This window comes from Erpetoichthys calabaricus, chromosome 3 (assembly GCF_900747795.2).
Source record: "Erpetoichthys calabaricus chromosome 3, fErpCal1.3, whole genome shotgun sequence".
NCBI classification, from domain to species: domain Eukaryota; kingdom Metazoa; phylum Chordata; class Cladistia; order Polypteriformes; family Polypteridae; genus Erpetoichthys; species Erpetoichthys calabaricus.
Window position 1 is genome coordinate 111,995,055 of NC_041396.2, and position 19,941 is coordinate 112,014,995.

Below are 19,941 nucleotides of genomic sequence, written 5' to 3' on the forward strand. Positions count from 1 at the left end.
AGACTGTTGTTTTACACTGATGCAATCGAATATAAAAAAAAATATATATTTTGTTATGCATTTGTAATTGTCTTAACTATATAAACTATTTCTAACTTAAATTCTTACAGTGACATAACTAACTTTTACAATGTAAAATTAAAATGATAATTTGAAATGGAGGTCAGTGCAAGTTATTTGGCTTCTGAATGTTAATATTGTTGTTTTTTTTTTTTCTTTTTTTAGAACTTCTGCTCTTGGCTAGCATTTGTTTTTCAAATGAAGTAAGTAATGTGATGAGGTTTCAGTCTTTTATCAGTGTGACATTTCATATATTTTGAAACTGAGAGAGATATTGAAGTGTTAAACAGCATTTTACAATTGCAATTAAGAAAATAAAACATATAGTCAATATGTATTTTCATGGGATTCAATCTATTTTTTCCTAGGCTATGTAACACTTCAAGAATAGATGTGTATTATTATTATTAATAAACTAATCATTTGTTAATTTTTTAATAGTTTATGATGATGAGGTTTTCCCAGGTTCAGTTTCTGAACAGTGTTTAAGGTTTTTAACTTGATTTTCAGAATTGGAATAATCAAGTAGTTACTGTACAGCATGTAAAGCTAAGAAATGTGGGTACAGTTGTGAGGATCTCACCATGTTTAACTGTCATGTTGCATTGTCATGTTTTATTTTTGCATGTATTGCATTTCATTAAATTATTTAAATGTTTAGTTTAGATTTTCAGACAATACCATTGTGAGAAAGATGCAGTGGATAACGGCTCTTGTGTAATGTCTCATCCTAGGTAAAATCCAGAGCAGCTGAGATAATCTAGAACTAGAAATGTATAATTTACATATTGTGACGGACGTCCGGGTCCCAAACCCGGCCGGGACGCCCCTTCGACATTTGTTCTGGGGAGCAACCATGGGCTGCTCAATACCTCCCCCGGGATGCTTGGTGGCAGCCTCCCTGGCTGATGGTGATGCCTCAGCCTCCCGCAGGGCTCCATGGGAGATCGAGTTCTCCACAGCCCTGTTGGTATCTGGGGTGGCCACCAGGGGGTGCTGTATGGATCCCTGAGCCCAGCTGGACGAATCTTCAGCCCCACCCGGGAGTGCAACCGGAAACAGGTGATCAATCACTTGGAGCACTTCCGGGTGGGCCATCAAAGGAACCAGCAACCACCACTCAGCGGCCAGAGTTGGGTGGAGGAGGAGAAGGTTGCCTGGAAGGAGTTGTGGTGCAAAGGAGAAGAGTGCTTGGGTGTTTATTTGTTTTGGGACTGTGTTGTGGCTGGGGGACACAGGGAAGGCGTTCCCTCCAGCTGAAGAAAATAAAAAGTTTATTTATTTTATATATGTGCTTCCAGTGTGAATCTGTGTTGGGTTGGGAGTGTATATAGTGCCTTTTTACAATATATATTTTATTTTAATCAGTTTAGCATGTGAAATAATCTGAAAAAAAGCAACAAGGTGGCATGGTAGTTTTAGTGATCCTCTTTTCTAGATCTAGGATCTCATGTTTTATTCCATTGTGGTCACAGTTTGTGCATTGCTGGGAGTTGGGATTTATCCTGACAACTATCGTCACAAGATAAATTTGGACCAAGCATATTACAATGCACAGTCACACACAATTAGGGTTGCAACAAACATAAATTTTTCATAATCGATTTATTTGGTCAAATATTAGAACAAGTCATCAACTTAGCAGAACATTATGGCTTGTAAATTATACCAGGTACAATATCTATAGCTTATTGTGAATTGCTGTAGATAATTAATGTTATTACAGCATTAGTGACAAAAAGCATGCTCTTAAAAACGGCAGTTTTAAGGTTTTTAAACAAGCAATGGAAAATCTTTCTTATTAATGAACTGTTGATAAAGGACAAATTAAACAGCATTTACATCAAACGTACAAGTGTGTAGAGGTGTACTAATGCCCAACTCCCAAAGTCTGTGATTAGGGTTGTATATTGGATTCCAAATAATTCAGTTGTGGTTTAAAACTGCTATCAAATGGTAGTGTATAAGATTTGGAGAGTTAATGTGTTCAATGAATATACATAGCTAAGCATGAGTCATAATATGACCCTTTACTGTTGCAAAAGCGCCAAGGTAGTTTAATGAAATACTAGATATACTGCAGAGAAGGGTATTTCATATTTTTGTTCTATTTACAAATAGTTATTTACCTATCTCTTACAAAAAAGCATACCGTTCAGAACATTTTAATCATAATAATTCAAGGAAATCATACTTGTATTCTGATGGTAATGTTTGTTAGTTGTTCTTATTTTCTTGTGCTCTTAAAAGGCAGGCCGCACATATAGTATGTTTTTTCAAGACAGTTTACAGGTTATCTTTGGTAGATGTTAAATCTGATACTATGGTCAGAAGGCCAGAGAGGAGAAGAAAATAAACCCATTAACTATTTTCAGCATGAAAAAAAAATCTGATACAATTTTCTTCTCTTTTTGTGTTTCTTTATATTACAGTGAGTTGGTGACAAAAAGCAGTGGGTTTTAGCTGTAGTTCATGGTACAAGAACATATTTGCAGGAGTATATGAAACAGTGCAGATAACTCTTAATAGAGTTGTGTAATTTATCCCCTGCAAAGCTAGTTGTGTAATTTTAACATCCTTAAATGGCAAGATCAGCAGTTACAGTCATCAAGTTTGACATCCCCTCTGACTAGAAATCATATAATTTATTGGTGGCTTAACTCCAGTAGTCTAAGAAAACTGAATTTATTTTGTTTTCCATGGGAAAGGGGCTGTTTAAATACATTTTATTATTGTTACTAGATTGTTTGAGAACCTAATCCAGGTCTTAAATTTCGAAAGATATTAAGGAAACTGGAATTGGTGAATTCATTTGCTTGAGGACACATGTGAGTAATTGTTTGTGCTCTACCTATTGGCGCAATTTTATGTTACTGTTGTTGCAGTGCCATAGGTTATTGTGGTAGATCTGCATGTATGCAGCTTGTCTGTGTTTCTGCATGGTTTAAAGCAGCTGTGCGCAACCTGCGGCCGTACGGCCGCATGCGGCCGTGGGCAAGGACTTTGGCGGCCGTGGACGTGTATATTAAAGTGTACGTAATGGCGGCCGTGCAGGTGTAGGGTCTCTGGACTCCAGCGAGTAAGGGGTCTCAACGCCGCGGAATCTTTGTCGGCCGGGTCGGTATGGTGACGCCGAAAGCCGATTTGCTTACTTGAATATTAAGTTCGGTTGAAATGGGCTGACACCCAGGAGTACATGTGAAGTCACGTGACTAGCGGCTAGCCAATATGGAACTGAGAAGGAAATGGGAGTGTACGCCTGTACGGCCTTGTGGCTAAGTCCATACACTGCCTATCGCCATTAGCAAACGGTCATCATATGTGCGAAGCAGCGTTTTCCAGAATGAAATATCTGAAAAACAAGTACCGAACCCGATTGGTAGACAGCAATCTAGAGTCTGGAATACGGCTAATGGTCTCCAGCGAGTCCCCTGACTTTGCAAGTCTGTCTGCAAACATGCAAGAGCAAGGAAGCCATTAATGGCGATGTTTTCCAAACTTCCTGAAACAATTGCTGTAAAGGTTTTTTGTCCTATATGACGTTTCGTAGACATTGTTTTACATATGTAGACCAGTAAATTGAATATTGTCAGATATATCATACTCTGTTTTAATGTGTAATCTGTAAATTTTTACATAAATCATAAAACATTATTAAGTTTACTTGGACTTACTGGCGGCCGTTATTAAAGTAAAAAGTCTGTAGTGCGGCCGTTATTAAAGTAAAAAGTCTGTAGTGCGGCCGTCAATAGCGGAAAGGTTGCGCATGCCTGGTTTAAAGGTTTGCTGAAGGAAGAAGGTTCACAAGAGCAAGAAGTTTAGGTTTTTTTGAACAATTCAACTTTCCTTTTTGTTAATGATTACTTTTAGTGTTTACTGATTCAGCTGGTCCAACTACTTTCTTGGATTGCCCCTCAAAGATCTCTTACTATTTAAAAACTAACCTGTACAGTGTGTATTTGTTCTGCTTGACAACACTTTTATAAACTGAAAGAATTGCCATTGCCTTTGTGGAAATGGCTTTGGGAATATGAAAAAAATAACAATCATTATTTAAAGAATAAATATTGACCTCTTAAAAAAAATAATTTGGGCTAACTTAGCTTTGGGTGCTAACAGTGTCATATCTATTTATCAACTGACATCTCTCTTCGTTAATTATTTGACCCTTCCCCTGTACTGTGCAGATTTTACATTAATTTAAGTTTGAACAGTTTCCATATTTTACATTTTCATAAGCTAGGGAATTTTTAATTTTTCTACTCTTCTATTATGGCCAAAGAGGAATGTAGTGAATCAAAATACAAAGGGTAATGCACCAGATGATGGAGAGTGTAAACCGGCTGAGACAAAGGGTGTAGTCAGAAGTACAAATGGTGGGTCAAAAATCAAAATAACCATGTAACAAACCAAAACACAAAACAAAAATTAATATAGGGTTTGGATGTTTGTATTGGGGTTCTGGTGGTGTTAGTAATCAAGGTAAGTTTATTGCCGCATATACGTACATAGTACAATGAAATTTTTATCTGCATGTCTCCTCAGAACAGTTGATAGAAATCTCTCTATTATGAAAGGAAATCCTGGGATGAGATTTTCTCTGAGATAATTTCAACTCCCACAAGAGATAATTTCAGGTCCCGCGAGACGAAACTTTTTGCCAAGAGATTTTGGGAAGTCCCGCTTTTCTCTCAAACATTTACAACCTCACCCACGTCCAATCACTTCTCATTCATGTGAATGCTATTGTCCGAGACAGTTCCTGCGCTCTCCTCTCCACGCTGGGTTGGAAATAAAAGACAAAGAGTAGAAGACAAAGTAGAATGTCGTAAAGACGTTCAAAAACGGCGCGATACACATGCAGAGCAGGTGAGAGATTATGAAAGTACTAAAATTCGAAAGTATCAAAAAAGCTGACAGTAAAGATCACGTTCGAGTGCTAACAAATGGAAATTATTACTCGGTGAAATAATGGAACAGCAAAGAGATCGAATATATGGACATGGTTGATATGATAGAAGTATGTACATATTGTTTGGCTTTAAATCTTAAATTGGAGATTTGTAGATCGTCTAATGCATGTTGCCATCAGGGAAAAGTGTTTCTTCCCAATGAAAAGGCTTATCCGCAAGAATTAAAAGATTTGTTGTTTGGTGAAAGTGAAATCCATATCCGCTAGCGGCAGAGATGCAAAGTGGCTGGTGCATAGCGCAGGTTGGCAAGCGAAGCCCCCTGGTATAATACAAGAACAACACACACAAACAAAAAATAAAGGTATACTTATCATTCAGTATAATTGTAGCAGTGTTCCCTTGCTTCGCCCTGGAAATTTCATAAGACAGTGAGCCTCAGCTGTAATGCCGTCAGTTATTTGGATGCATCATAAGTACTATTTAACTAAATAAGTACTTTTCTGTTTGCAGTATTTATTTTAACCTGGGAGAACATTATGAATTGGCTGGGGCGCCATACTTTTCAAAATGTTATATATAATTGCACATGCAAAACATTTCTTCTGTAGATCAATTACTGGATGTCCTACTAACTGACTTTATCTTTTATTGATGGTCATTGCAAAAACACAATTTTATAGGGAACTGTTTTCTTTTTAATTGCGGTGGGTAAACAATAGGAATAATGTGAATATTCCTAATATAATTATTATATGTATCACTCAAGCATTTCTTGCGGTGTTTTTCATCAGATTTATGTTCAAGCTTCTAAATTTTTTTTTGTTTGTGTTTTGCCCTGTTATAGCGCAACAATAAAGTTCTAACGCTGAATTGTGTTTTATTTTAGCTTATTGCAAGCAGCAATGACATTTCCAGGGTTCACACTTTGGTGGCCAATGCTTTGACTGGAACATTTTTAATTTTGGGGTTGTTTTCTCTGTTTAAACTGGAAGAAGAAAACTACAGATAAAATAATTTGGAGGTTTTTTTAAACGATCAGGGTTATGGGACTAAAGTCTGCAGATGCGAATGTAGTTGTAAACCATTTCAGAGTTCAGAAATGGGGAATCACTTCATAGTCCACAGAAATCTATATTATAATGAGTTTTGGGACTTTGTAAGAAGTGCCGGAACTCCAGGGCCAAAAGGGATAATTGTCAGCACTGTGTTTGGTTATCTCCCAGTGAATGTGTCCAAGAGGTAAGGAAGCAGGCTCCTTTTGGGCTGGACCCAGAATGGCTTAGGGCAGTGTTTTTCAACCACGGACCTGGGGAACCACTGTGGCTGCAAGTTTTTTGTTCTAACCAGCTTCTGTTTTTAATTGGACTCCTGGGCTAATTAAGTGAACTGTTATTTCCCAAGTTTTGTGTTTTGGGAACAATATAGAAATTAGAAAACTAAGTTTGGTTAAAAAGAAAAAAAAATATATTAAAATGTACCAAGAAGTTATACGGGAATAATGTATTTTTTTCTTTTTAACAATATTTTCAGCTTGATTTTCATTCTACTTTTCTAGGTGTTCTAATTGTTTAATTAATCCATTATTTACTAATTAGTGGATCTGATGCTAAAGTAGTTGCAGCCTTTGCTTATTCAGTGTTGTTTGCCTGGGTGTCTGCTTTGCCCATTTTAAATTGTCATTAATAAGGTACAACAAAGGGGAAAAACTGCACGGAGAAAGGGCAAAATATAATGAAATCAACAAAAGAGAGTTAAGCATTTAAATCTATAGCAAAAGCAGAAATATTTCTAAATGTCTTATAAATGCAAAAATCATGCTGCTGTGCTTTTCTGAATGTAGGATAAAAGAAAAATAATACCAGCTAATTAAATGAGATCAGTGCTGTCAGGTGTTGTCACTGATTAGGAATCTGGTTGGAACAAAAACCTGCAGCCACAGGGGGTCCCCAGGACCGAGGTTGAGAAAAACTGGCTTAGGGTGACCTGGCATGTCTTATTTGGAATACTTCTGAATTGGTTCCAAAGCTTTGTTATCATATTTTAAGTCTTAATTGCTCCACTATCCCAGTTTTGATACTGCTGTTGACCTGATGTAATTTTTTTCTTTTAGTTGAACGTTGTTGATTATGTAAGTTTCATATATTCATAAACTCTATTACAGGCTTAATAGCAAGGTAACAGCCTCCAGGATTCTGATGTCTTGTCATGTTAAGACAGGGGATGGATGCTGCTCCTGTCATGTCCAACAACCTATTTGATTGCTGGGGCTTGTTCCAGGGTCCGTTCTACTATTTTCTGTGTCAGTCCCTAGTGTGTTGCAAAACCCTAAGACGACCAATTATGTAAAGTAAAAAGCAGTTACGGGTCGGGTCAGGTTGCGGAGCATGCACTGGTACAGCATGTTGCCGCACCCACTACACAATGAAACAGCTTGGAATCCTGGTTTGCAACCCCCCCTTCCCCAGGCAGACACGCTGTCCAGTCTCACCCTCCGGAATTGACCCTCTATCTGCCGCAGCCATGTGCTATGTGAGCGTCTCCTTGGCCAGATCCAGCCACTTGAGTCCACAACAATGAGGATCCTGCGAGCTGGATCACCCTCGGGGGCCGTAGTACCGTAATTGATGCTCCCTCACTATGTAGGTAATGTGCCTCATTTGGGACTCTGTGAGCAACCATTAATTCGACATAAAGACAAACCAGCAGTCCCCAAGGATTCTCCAAAGAGACACAGTACTGAAGGAGTTCAATCTTCCTCTCTGGTCACTGGATAGCATCCATGTCTTGCAACCATATGGCAAGACGGGAAGCACCAGGACTCTAAAGACTTGGACCTTCGTCCTTTTGCATAGATATCAGGAGTGCCACAGACCCCTTTCCAGCGACCTCATGGTCTCCCATTCCATCTACTGACTTCATAGGAAGAGTCACCAGAGACATGAATGTCACTGTCACGGTAAGTAAACCTCTTGATAAGGTCAACACTCTCTCCACAGGCAGACACACTGCTGAGGGCTGTGCCTAAGAGGTCATTAAAAGCCTGGATCTTAGTTTTTATCCAGGACATTCGCAAGCCCAGACACTCGGACTCCTCGGTAAGTCTCTCAAGAGTCACCGATCAGAGCCTTCATTGACTCTGCAAAGATCACAGCATCCTCAGCAAAGTTAAAATCAGTGAATCTTTCTTCACCAACAGATCTCCTACAGCCGCTGGACGACCTTGCCCACCACCCAGTCCATGCAATCTTTGAACAGAGTAAGAGCAAGAACACACCCCTGTCAAATCCTAGAATCAGCTGGGGAAAAACGCAGAGGTTCTGCCTCCACTCTGCACAGCACTCACAATACCAGAGTACAGGCCGGCCAAGATATCCAGCAACCTTGAGGGGATCCCGTGAAGTCTCATGCTGTCCCACAGGGAAGCTTGATCAACTGAGTCGAATGCTTTCTGAAAAGGCTGCAAAGAAAGTACTTGCTGATATTCACATTTGCGCTCCATGAGAACACTCAGTGCCAGGATGCGGTTGATTGTAGGCTTTAGGCGTAAAACCAGACTGCTCTGGTCGCTGGTAGGTGAGCATGTGATCACGAATCCTATTGAGATGATCCTAGCAAGGACCTTACCAGACACCATGAAGAGTGTTCTCCCTCTGTAGTTGCCGCAGTCCAGGTGATCACCCTTTTCCAGTTAGGGATGATAAGTTCCATTTTCCAGACATTTGGCATGACGCCCGTCTCCCAAATGGAAGCAAAGATTGCTTGCAATGCAAGGAGGACAGCATTACCACCAGCCACCACTGAAATGCACAGTTTATGGAGCTCCTCCGAACGCAGAGGGAGATGATCATCATGCCAGAGGGACAAGACATTCCACACATCTACCTGGATGGGTCGCCTCAAATTGGGACCCAAGTGCTACTGCATGGTGTATGATGCCTCGGCACCACATGTGTTCTCATTCCCAACAGGCTTGATCCCATTGGCTCTCCAGTGGTTTTGACTGTTCCGGGGATAGGGCTCCTGAGGGCACCATTCCCCCAAACCGCCTTTCATAATATAAGCAGCCTTCCTATGGGTGGCTACAGCAGAGCTACTCCTGTGGAGAACAGAAAGGAGCCCTCTCTCTTGTCTCAGAGCTGCGTGAAATTTTTTTTATATTTTGTTTTTATAAAAATGGTGGCTGGAGTGCCAATCCTGCCACCATCCTCCATGATTTCCCAGCAAGTTGAAGGACCACTTGCAGGGCTGGATAGAGATTAACGTCATACCCAAGACAGTGTCCTGGGTATAGATATGATACAGTTACAATACTGAAATTATAATGTTAACCTTTTAGCTCATTACACTCATCTGATTTGAAGTTAAAGTATTGCTAAATGATTGATTTTAGCCACCAGTCTATCTGTGTGTCATTGACTATATTAAAAGATAATTTTTTTTGTACCTTTTTATTAGTGTATGAAACCATGTGGCCTAACTTAAAATTGCAGGAATTTGTTTAAGGAGGTGATTGATTGAGTTAAAATTTCTACACATCACACAATCCTAGCTGTCACTGAATTTACCAGTTTGAATGCCTTTGGTTCTTGTACCACTACTAAAAGGGAGTAGTAAGGAAAGCAGCTGTGCAGGATTGCTGAGGTCTTTAAATATTCCATTTTAGGTGTGATGTAGTTGACTCAGGAAATGGACACATTTCATATTTTCATATTCATATGGTGTTCAAAGACCAACCAGATATTTCCATAAAAATACTTTTGGAACATTGAAAATATGTTTCTCAACGAACGACTATCTAATAAAAGTCTGTGTGGAATGAATTGATCTTAAACCCATGTTACTATATGGAAGATATATTAAATAGTTATACTCGTCTGCTGATGTGTTCCTGTCCATTTCTTTTCTGTTTTTCTGACAAAGCATACTGTGTGACAACAAAGAATGTGCTTGGAAAGTGTAGGAGAAAATGCTTAAATGTGGTTTGTATTTCTGCTGTGTACTATTAGACGGGCTCACTTTTAATACTTTTAAGTCTAGACTGCATTTTCACATGAATATCATATTGTCTTGTTGTTCTGATTACGTTTTTAATGCTGCATGGAAGGTTACTTGTGTGACCACTAAGGAAACACACCAGGGGGGTATTTTCCGTACGTCGCTTAAATCATCCGAAATCAGATGCCTGATCTTGGATGAGTTAATGCCGGTGAAACTCATCTGGGATAAGTCAGTGTCTCAAACGCAGCCGCGTAGTAGATTAGTCTAGCTGGATCTAATGCATCCGAGATGAATGCGGGTGCCCGCGCTGAGTGAAAAGCCCATATATATTGAGTCTAGAAAACATGATCAGCGAGTCTTTGATAGGCTGCAACAAAATGACGAAAGAACGGGCGCATTTTTTTTTTTCACACAAACTGAGTGTGTGTGTGTGTGTGTGTGTTGTTAGTTAGTTACTCACTCGAAGGATTTCAAGATTTAATATGCACAAGGTGTAACACTGCAAAAGCAGCCCAAACCAGAAAAGACGGCTGGCAAAAAGTGGCCGACAAATTAAATGCGTGTGCATTGCACTTACTGAAAGCAGCGTTTCATTTCTTATGTGTCAGATTAATTATTATTTAATATGTCATAATTCCATATCAAACGTGAGCACAAGGAGAACACAGGAACAGGTTAAAGTGAAGTACAAGAAAATACTTCAAACTGGTAAATATTGGTATATAACTATTTAAAGAATTGTTGACATAAAGAATCATATACAGTATAATGTAAAGAACATTAATTTTAAAGCTAGTAAGAAGGCAGACAAGCAAAATGCCCATCGCCCTGTTTCTGAGGGTATTCCAGGGGGAAGCTCCTCCTCAGAACCAGTGGCAGGATGCAGTGGTCACTTCATTTCAGGTAAAGGATGGTCATTGCATATATTTGTCCTCAATGTGTGCTATATGTATGTTCCATATAGCCATCTTTTTTTTGTTGGGTCAGTTGCAGGGAATGTCACATCCCTAGAACCAGTGTCTGACCAACGAGATATTGACAAAGGTGAAATATTTGAAGACACTGTGTCTGATTATTCATAAGGAGGAGAGGTACATTTTCCAAATCAAACTCCACTCTGATCTGTCCCATGTGCCCCAATCACATTTGGAAATCCTGGGTAATGAGAATGTTTGGCTGAGTGTGAGATTCTTTATGGAACTGTGGGTGTTTTTACCTGTGTATTACCTACCTGCAATGGCATGAAATGCCTCTTTTATTGTCTGGACACGCAGGTGTCCAGGAAACACTATGAAAACCCGATGGAAATATTTCAGAGCCAAACAGACTTTACGAATTGCCTGGCAAACTGCACTTTTAGATAGATTTTCCGCATCGCCTACAGCAGGGGTCCCCAACCACCGGTCCGCAACCCACTACTGGGCTGCAGCCGTCTGACAGCCGGGCCGCGAGAGAATTGCCGGCAACGGAGACTCACTCAGACTTTTCAGAACGCTTGGTGGGCGGGGCTTTGCAGCGGCGCAGAGAGAAGAGAGAGTATTACAACAAAGTATTGTTACAGTCCCGATAGTTTCCCCATATGACACGAGTCTATAGAAATCGCGTTACTACGAAGTACATTCAGCAGATGCTTTCATTACAACGAAGTGACCTTGAAATGCCTGAATGAATCATCCACAGAGCAGTTAGATCTGTAGTCGCAGCTCAGATGTGCACGTTTGCACAACGATCCCCAAACAGAAACATTGTAAAAAAAAATTCTTTCTTCGAACTTTCCTCGTACTGTTTTTTTTTTTTTTTTTTGCTGTTTTTGTTTTCTGTGGTTTTCAGTGATACCTTTTGCTTATTGCTTGTCAACATTTGAAAAACATCCATTGGAATTTAACTCATTGTCACCCTCCTATAGAAACGGCAGACACGAAAAAAACGATAACAGTGTTAATGTTTGTGATGTGCAATCTGTTGGAATGGCAAATGCAAAGCATATGTCTTTGTTATATGCAAAAAAAGAAGAAAAATCTCTTGTTGCAAACATATGCGAACTGCTTAATAACTTAATAATAATAGAAATGTTATGTAAATTGTGTATAAAACTGCAGCCCCCCCCCCCGACCGGTCCGTGGAAAAATTTGCATCTAATAAAGTGGTCCTTGCTGTCAAAAAGGTTGGGGACCACTGGCCTACAGTATATAAAAAAAGTGCTGCTTGCAAAAAACCTCAAAGCAATGCATACTGTCTGTGTGGTTGTGAGAGCCCGACTTCGCTGAGTTTGACTTCGAATATAAGGTCCTAATAAATTTTTGAGGTACAATATTCCCCCTCAGCTAAAGCGGTATCTTTCGAAAAGAATTTCCTCCAGGAGCAATAAAGGATCTTGCCGATCGCGCAAAACCCTCTGTATGTTCTTATAATTTGCGCACCGATATCAATTGGTCGCTCATTCATGAACGGTGAAGTCATGACTGAATGAATTCCACACACGGACACTGATTAAGTGTGTGAGCTAATCCTTGTTTACATAGAACAAACCTTCTCCGAGCAGGTTTGAGGATTAGGATGTGTTGCTATGACAACACATCCAGCAAGAGTTTCGAAAAACTGACAGATCCAGGATCAGGCCAAATCGTCAACAATTACATCCGGCTAAACGAGTAATCCACGTACGAAAAATACCCCCCAGCTCCTTAACACCCAACACAACAGATGTTTAATACCAGTGGGAAGTGCTTCTCCATCACTCTCCATAGCAGCAAGCAATGTATAAAGCACCAGTTAAATATACAGCACACAGCATTTTGTTTCTTATCCCTCAGTCCTTTCCTTTTCCACTCCTCCTCAGGTAAGCATTGTCTTCTCCCTCCCGACTCCTGCTCCATGAATGGAATGAGGCGGCTCCTTTTATAGAGTACCCAGAAGTGCCCCAGGTGCCCTGTGATGTCCTTTCGGGGGTACTTCTGGGTGTGACAGCAGTCCTGTAGAACAATGCTCAGCAGTTCCCCATTGGGCCCCTGGTCATGACCACGGGGCCCAGCAAGGTTGAGCTTCCATTCTTCAAACCCTTAGACCATAACAAACCATGGGGACTGCTCTCTGTTGTCCAAGGGAAGATACTGCCCCCTGTAAGCTTTCTCCCCCAGTCCTTCCATCACGGAGGCGTCCTGGCCAGGTAAAAGCCCCAACTGTCTGTCATACTTGTTTTAGTTTCATCGAATATGTGTTAACTGGAGGAAATAAGAGGCTAATGAATGCAGGTGAGGGTAACTTGGCAGCAATGACAGCAAAGAGGATTTTGTTTTCAGTGGTTTATTTGATTTTCTCCAAACGTTGATTCCATGCTTGCTGCCAAGTTCTTCAAAATTCCGGACTCGTCAGATATTCTCTGGGCGTTCTGAATTCATCTTTTGAATTTTCCAGATCTTCACTAAATTTCTGGAGCCATCCCAAGACCATTGGATTTCTTAGATAATGGGATATCTCGACTTTCAAAACTTCAGTCTTCTAATATTGTACTTGACAGAATGGTAGGAGTAAACAGTGTTTAGAGTTAATCCACACAAATATTTATTATTACCAGTAGGTTTACACGTTTCTGAATGCTTTATTTTCATAATACTGTTTTACCTCACAAGACAGTAATTCTTATCTACTGTTAAAAATGTTTTGTTAAATTCCTTGTGCTTTTTCTGCAGTGCATTATTAGGGGGTTGTGCATCAAATCTGTATATTTCAGTTACCGGCTCCCAGCTAAGACAACACTTTGTTGACTTAACTTACAATATCACACACAACATAATATTGAAAAAACTTTGGATGTAGTAGAACAGCTGGAAATTTTCAACTTTACTAAAGCGTTTCTGTGTTTAAAGATCTTTGTCTGACATGTGTCTGACAAAATAAAGGGAACATCAAGGAGTAATATGGTTATTGCACATGGAATATTTTGGTATGAATGCACATTAAAAGGATATATAAGCATTTTTTTTTCAAATGCATGAAGAGACTAATGTAATCATTGGGTAAACAGATAAAATGTCCTGGATGATTTAAGAAGTGACTAAGTATCGTGCACAGTTGGGCTGTGCATTGGCAAGAATTTTGCGATACGATACGTATCATAATACAGGGGTTACGATTCAATATATTGCAATACTGTAAGCAAGGTGATATACAGTAATCCCTCCTCCATTGCGGGGGTTGCGTTCCAGAGCCACCCGCGAAATAAGAAAATCCGCGAAGTAGAAACCATATGTTTATATGGTTATTTTTATATTGTCATGCTTGGGTCACAGATCTGCGCAGAAACACAGGAGGTTGTAGAGAGACAGGAACGTTATTCAAACACAGCAAACAAACATTTGTCTCTTTTTCAAAAGTTTAAACTGTGCTCCATGACAAGACAGAGATGACAGTTCCGTCTCACAATTAAAAGAATGCAAACATATCTTCCTCTTCAAAGGAGTGCGAGTCAGGAGCAGAGCATGTCAGAGAGAGAGAGAGAGAGAGACAAAAGCAAACAAATCAATAGGGCTGTTTGGCTTTTAAGTATGCGAAGCACTGCGGCACAAAGCTGGTGAAGGCGGCAGCTCACACCCCCTCTGTCAGGAGCAGAGAGAGAGAGAGAGAGAGAGAGATAAAAACAAACTGAAAAATCAATACGTGCCCTTTGAGCTTTTAAGTATGCGAAGCACCGTGCAGCATGTCGCTTCAGGAAGCAGCTTGCACAGAAGGTAGCAACGTGAAGATAATCTTTTAGCATTTTTAGACGAGCGTCCGTATCGTCTAGGTTTGCAAACAGCCCCCCTGCTCAATCCCCCTACGTCAGGATCAGAGAAAGTCAGCGCAAGAGAGGGAGAAAAGTAAGTTGGGTAGCTTCTCAGCCATCTGCCAATAGCGTCCCTTGTATGAAATCAACTGGGCAAACCAACTGAGGAAGCATGTACAAGAAATTAAAAGATCCATTGTCCGCAGAAATCCGCGAACCAGCAAAAAATCCGCGATATATATTTAAATATGCTTACATATAAAATCCGCGATGGAGTGAAGCTGCGAAAGGCGAAGCGCGATATAGCGAGGGATTACTGTATTGCAATTTTTTTACATCTAATTTTAGGAAAACTGTCATAGTATAAAGAACACACCATCATGTGCATAAAATCGAAGTAAAAAAAAAAAAAAACTTTTTATGCAGTTAGAACACTGGCATCTTCAACTGCATTTATCACAGTCCCTAATAACTTCAGACATCATAGCAATCTTTTGTGCAATGAAGAAAGGAAATAAAATGTTCCTATATAACTAAAAAATCACTGTAGTTTTTGATCCTGCTTTAAAGGTATACAGTATGCCACACTGTTTCAAGTAGTTTATAGCAAAATGCATAACATCATAGCACTGTAACCTGAACAAAGGAATTAGCATTTGTTTACAGTATATCAGTAAAAAAAAGTGTTTGGAGGATATATATACAGTAATCCCTCCTCCATCGCGGGGGTTGCGTTCCAGAGCCACCCGCGAAATAAGAAAATCCGCGAAGTAGAAACCATATGTTTATATGGTTATTTTTATATTGTCATGCTTGGGTCACAGATTTGCGCAGAAACACAGGAGGTTGTAGAGAGACAGGAACGTTATTCAAACACTGCAAACAAACATTTGTCTCTTTTTCAAAAGTTTAAACTGTGCTCCATGGCAAGACAGAGATGACAGTTCCGTCTCACAATTAAAAGAATGCAAACATATCTTCCTCTTCAAAGGAGTGCGCGTCAGGAGCACAGAATGTCAGAAAGACAGAGGAAAGCAAACAAATCAATAGGGCTGTTTGGCTTTTAAGTATGCAAAGCACCGCGGCACAAAGCTGTTGAAGGCAGCAGCTCACACCCACTCCGTCAGGAGCAGACAAAGAGAGAGAGAGAGACAGAGAAAAACAAACAAGCAAAAATCAATACGTGCCCTTCGAGCTTTTAAGTATGCGAAGCACCGTGCAGCATGTCGCTTCAGGAAGCAGCTGCACAGAAGGGAGCAACATGAAGATAATCTTTCAGCATTTTTAGACTAGCGTCCGTATCGTCTAGGTATGCGAACAGCCCCCCTGCTCACACCCCCTACGTCAGGATCACAGAAAGTCAGCGCAAGAGAGAGAGAGAGAGAAAAGTAAGTTGGGTAGCTTCTCAGCCATCTGCCAATAGCGTCCCTTGTATGAAATCAACTGGGCAAACCAACTGAGGAAGCATGTACCAGAAATTAAAAGACCCATTGTCCGCAGAAATCCGCAAACCAGCAAAAAATCCGCGATATATATTTAAATATGCTTACATATAAAATCCACGATAGAGTGAAGCCGCGAAAGGCGAAGCGCGATATAGCGAGGGATCACTGTATGTATGTATGTATAATATATATAATATATCCTCTTTAATAAAATCCCTGTGTCCGTGTGTGTCTTCTGGTGAACTGCACATGCGCGGGGCACGGTGCGCTGTGCGATATTACTGTCGGAGAAAGTTACAGGCGTTTTACGGAAATACAAAACCAGTATTACTGCGAGAGGAAATTAAAGGTACACAATACAGTGACGCATATTACAGCCACATACAAGCCAGTATTACTGTCAGAGAAAATTAAAGGCATATTACCGATGCGCACGCCTGTATTACCGCCAGAGAAAATTAAAGGTATATTACGGACGTACAAGCCAACAGATGTACAAGACAGTATTACTGTCACTGAAAATTAAAGACAATACACGGCGGCAGCCCACGAAGAACGGTCAGCTCATCAAGTAAACATCAACAAAAGAAAGGCTGAAAGACAAAGAAAAATACAACCAACAAAAAGAATGAGGTCAAGGTCCCTTGGCATTTAATATAGACTGTTCCTACTAATGTTTATGCACTACTGTTCTAGCGCCCGTTATTGTAACGGGCTTAATGACTAGTATATATATATAAAATCTGAATATATTAATAGTGAACATTTTAAGATCTTCAACTTGGATTGCTCATGTTTCAGTTTGTATGTATGTCGGTGCTTATTTTTTAATGTCAAGGTTTTTGTGGAGGAAGATGAGCTGGTCAACATGCCCAGCTTTCAGAACACTTGGAAACAATTGTTCTGAATTGTTTTGACATTGTGGAAACAATGTCTTCTGCAGTAGAGAAAACTCTCTCCATGGAGAACCCTGTTGCCAGGAATGCAAAGGAAACTATTTGCTACTCTGGATAACTGAGGGTACTCATGCTCATGTTCCTTCCACCAACAGAGAGGGTTTTCTTATCTAAACTTCTTGATCTCAGCTGCAGCAGTATCTTTGGCAGGGGAAAATGTAGCTCCAAGCAGGTCAGCCAGTGCACTAAAGCTCCTTGGTCTTTTCATGGGTGGCTGTGGCATGGAGGAAGAGCCATACTTGTAGTAAGGTGGGTGATCAGCCTCCTGTGGCTGGTCAATCTCCTCCACCAGACTGTCTACCTCATCTTGCTGCTGAAAAACATCAAAGCATCAAATCAAATTAGTATTGGCAGAGTGGCGGCTCTGTGGCTATAGATCTGCATTGGTATGTGGAAGGTTGCTGGTTCAAATCCCATTACTACCAGAAGGGTCCTACTTTTGAAGTTTACGAAGTAAATACTTGTGCTGTCTGTATCGCCACCAATGGTACTATTAAATGGTCTAATTGGAGATGAAATATAGGACTAGGTAAACTTTTGTGAAGTAACGCAGCTAATGTTTATTGGATAAGAAGGAAATCAAATTGTTTCTTTAAACACGGAAAATATTACATTAATTAAGTACTTGTTGAGAATGTTTGTTTTATCATCACACCTATAATTTATGAAGTTATGGGACACAATTCTGAGATTTATAGAGGGGAAAAAATGTGATTCATATCAATTTCAAACACATGGTACAATTAGGAACATAGATAAAGTAGAAAACCTAGGTCATCTTCAAGTAATACTGGGATTTCTTTGAAAATTAGTTAGCCTGTTTTAACTTGCCTAGGACAGAAAGGATATTGATACAAAACGGCAAATGAAAAATAATAGCAGATTTTTGGAGCTATAGGCAGGAACCCAGAATAATGAGCAGTACAAGTTGGTCACTTATACAGCCAGCTATATGAGGGAGCACTATTGACCTTGACAGGTGTTATAATAGGTGGTGCACTTTTGTGATTTTTGTCTTCCATTTTGCTGCCAAGTACTTCTCTTATTGCCAGAATTGCCATCTACCAAACTGCTTTACAAATTATTGACTGGCAAGTTATGGGAGCAAAATGCAATCTTATTCTTTCCTCTGGTGAAACATTAAAATAAGATAGGTCGCACATAGTACCTAGGATGGAGCATTTGTCAGAAAATAAAGGAATCGTATTTAAACAGGTAGTTGAGGGATCCATGTATTATGAAAGATACATTTTCTTTCTGCTAATAATGTTACCCTAGTATGAAAAAATTGGCACCCACCTGTAGAACACTTACAGTCGTATTCAGTCATTTTCTTTGACTTGTCTTCTTTTTATGTTTGGAATCTGTTACTTTAAGAAACTGTATTTTTGGCTTGTTTAGTGGCTATTTTTGTTGTGTACATTTTTGTTTCTAATATTTATGAAAATTGTTGTTTTTTTTTTTAATTTGAATAATTCAAATGAGGAAATCCTATTAAGTCAAGGAATTCAGTTTTTTTTTCTTTTTTTGCAGTAAAGAAAAAATTCAAGAAAGATGTGGCAGTGATGCTGTGCACTACCTGAACTTCCAAAAACACCTAATATTTTTGTTGGTGATTTTCAGTATTTTGTCAGTGGCTGTTATCTTACCAGTGAACCTCTCTGGAAAGTTGTTAGGTAAGATTTATAAAACAAACCCCTATTGTCCAATCATCAGTTTTTTAATGTATTTAATTTAATACAGGGTAATGAGTTGCTGTTGCGTTTGTTTTATTGTGAAACTGTGTTCACAAAAGGCACAAGTTAATGCTGGAAATGCCTAAATTGTTAACCTTGATTCACATGTACTTCCTGTAATACTTGGCCTATTTTACATTTACTCAGCACAGACAACCTCAAATAAAGAATAAAAATACATTGACATCTTTAATACCCTATTAGGTGCTAGAAGTGGCTCACTCACAGGGCATCCCTACCAGGATTTGTGGATGTGTTGGTCAGTTTTCATATTGCTTCCCCTGAAAGAGCTACACTCCACCCTAGCAAAAGCTAAAAGCTACCACAAAGGCTGTTCCTTCAGAGTTTTTCTCACTCTGATAGCTACCTTTTGAAGGGGGCTTCAGAATTTAATAGAAGCAAAAGGGCTTGCTTGAAAGCCTTTCCTTGCTGGGTCACGTTGGGCTGCACTCAAATCACTACTTCTGAAAGAACTTCTCCTGAACAAATTTAGCTTTATATTACCACTGATCAATCACAGCTAAATGTCAGTAAACAACCAGTTGACTTCAGTGAGGCAATACCCAGGTTTTTATTCTAATCTTTTTTATTTATTTGCAGAAAAACTAGGAGTAAATGTTAGTATTGAAGACATACAACCTGAACGATTCAAATCTGGGTCTCACAGTAAGCTTTGTATTGGATGGCCACTTTAGCTTTTGTAGTCTTTGTCTTCTTCAGCTGTGATGCTTGTGAGCATTGGGATGGTAGATAGCAAAAACAGTTCTCTTCTCTCTTTTTTGCAGATATCAAAGATCTTTTTTGTAATTCCAACATGCATATGCAGAAATTAAATTTGGTACCAGTAATTTAAACAATGCCCATGATAACCCATTAAAACAAAAAAAAAAAAAACTTCATAATAAATCGTATCCCACAAGTATCCCCTCAACCCCCAAAGCTTCGTGATAAAGGTACCAGAGATGAACACAATAAAATAAAATGAAATAACATTTATATATAAGTAAGATAACTATAGCTAAATGAAATATAATTTTATTATGCCCTGTAATTAGCATCAAATAAAAAAGG

The 19,941-nt window shown here is 39.4% G+C and overlaps 1 protein-coding gene across 2 annotated transcripts in view; it reads left to right on the plus strand.

Moving 5' to 3' along the window:
* The window catches only part of LOC114648310 (CSC1-like protein 1), a 178,682-nt gene that overhangs the window by 47,227 nt on the left and 111,514 nt on the right, over positions 1-19,941 (plus strand). For both annotated transcript variants that reach the window (XM_028797283.2, XM_051925535.1), the window contains exons 5-6: positions 226-263; positions 18,668-18,810. In XM_028797283.2, the coding sequence (XP_028653116.2) occupies positions 226-263; positions 18,668-18,810 (181 nt within the window). The remainder of the gene's footprint in view (positions 1-225; positions 264-18,667; positions 18,811-19,941) is intronic.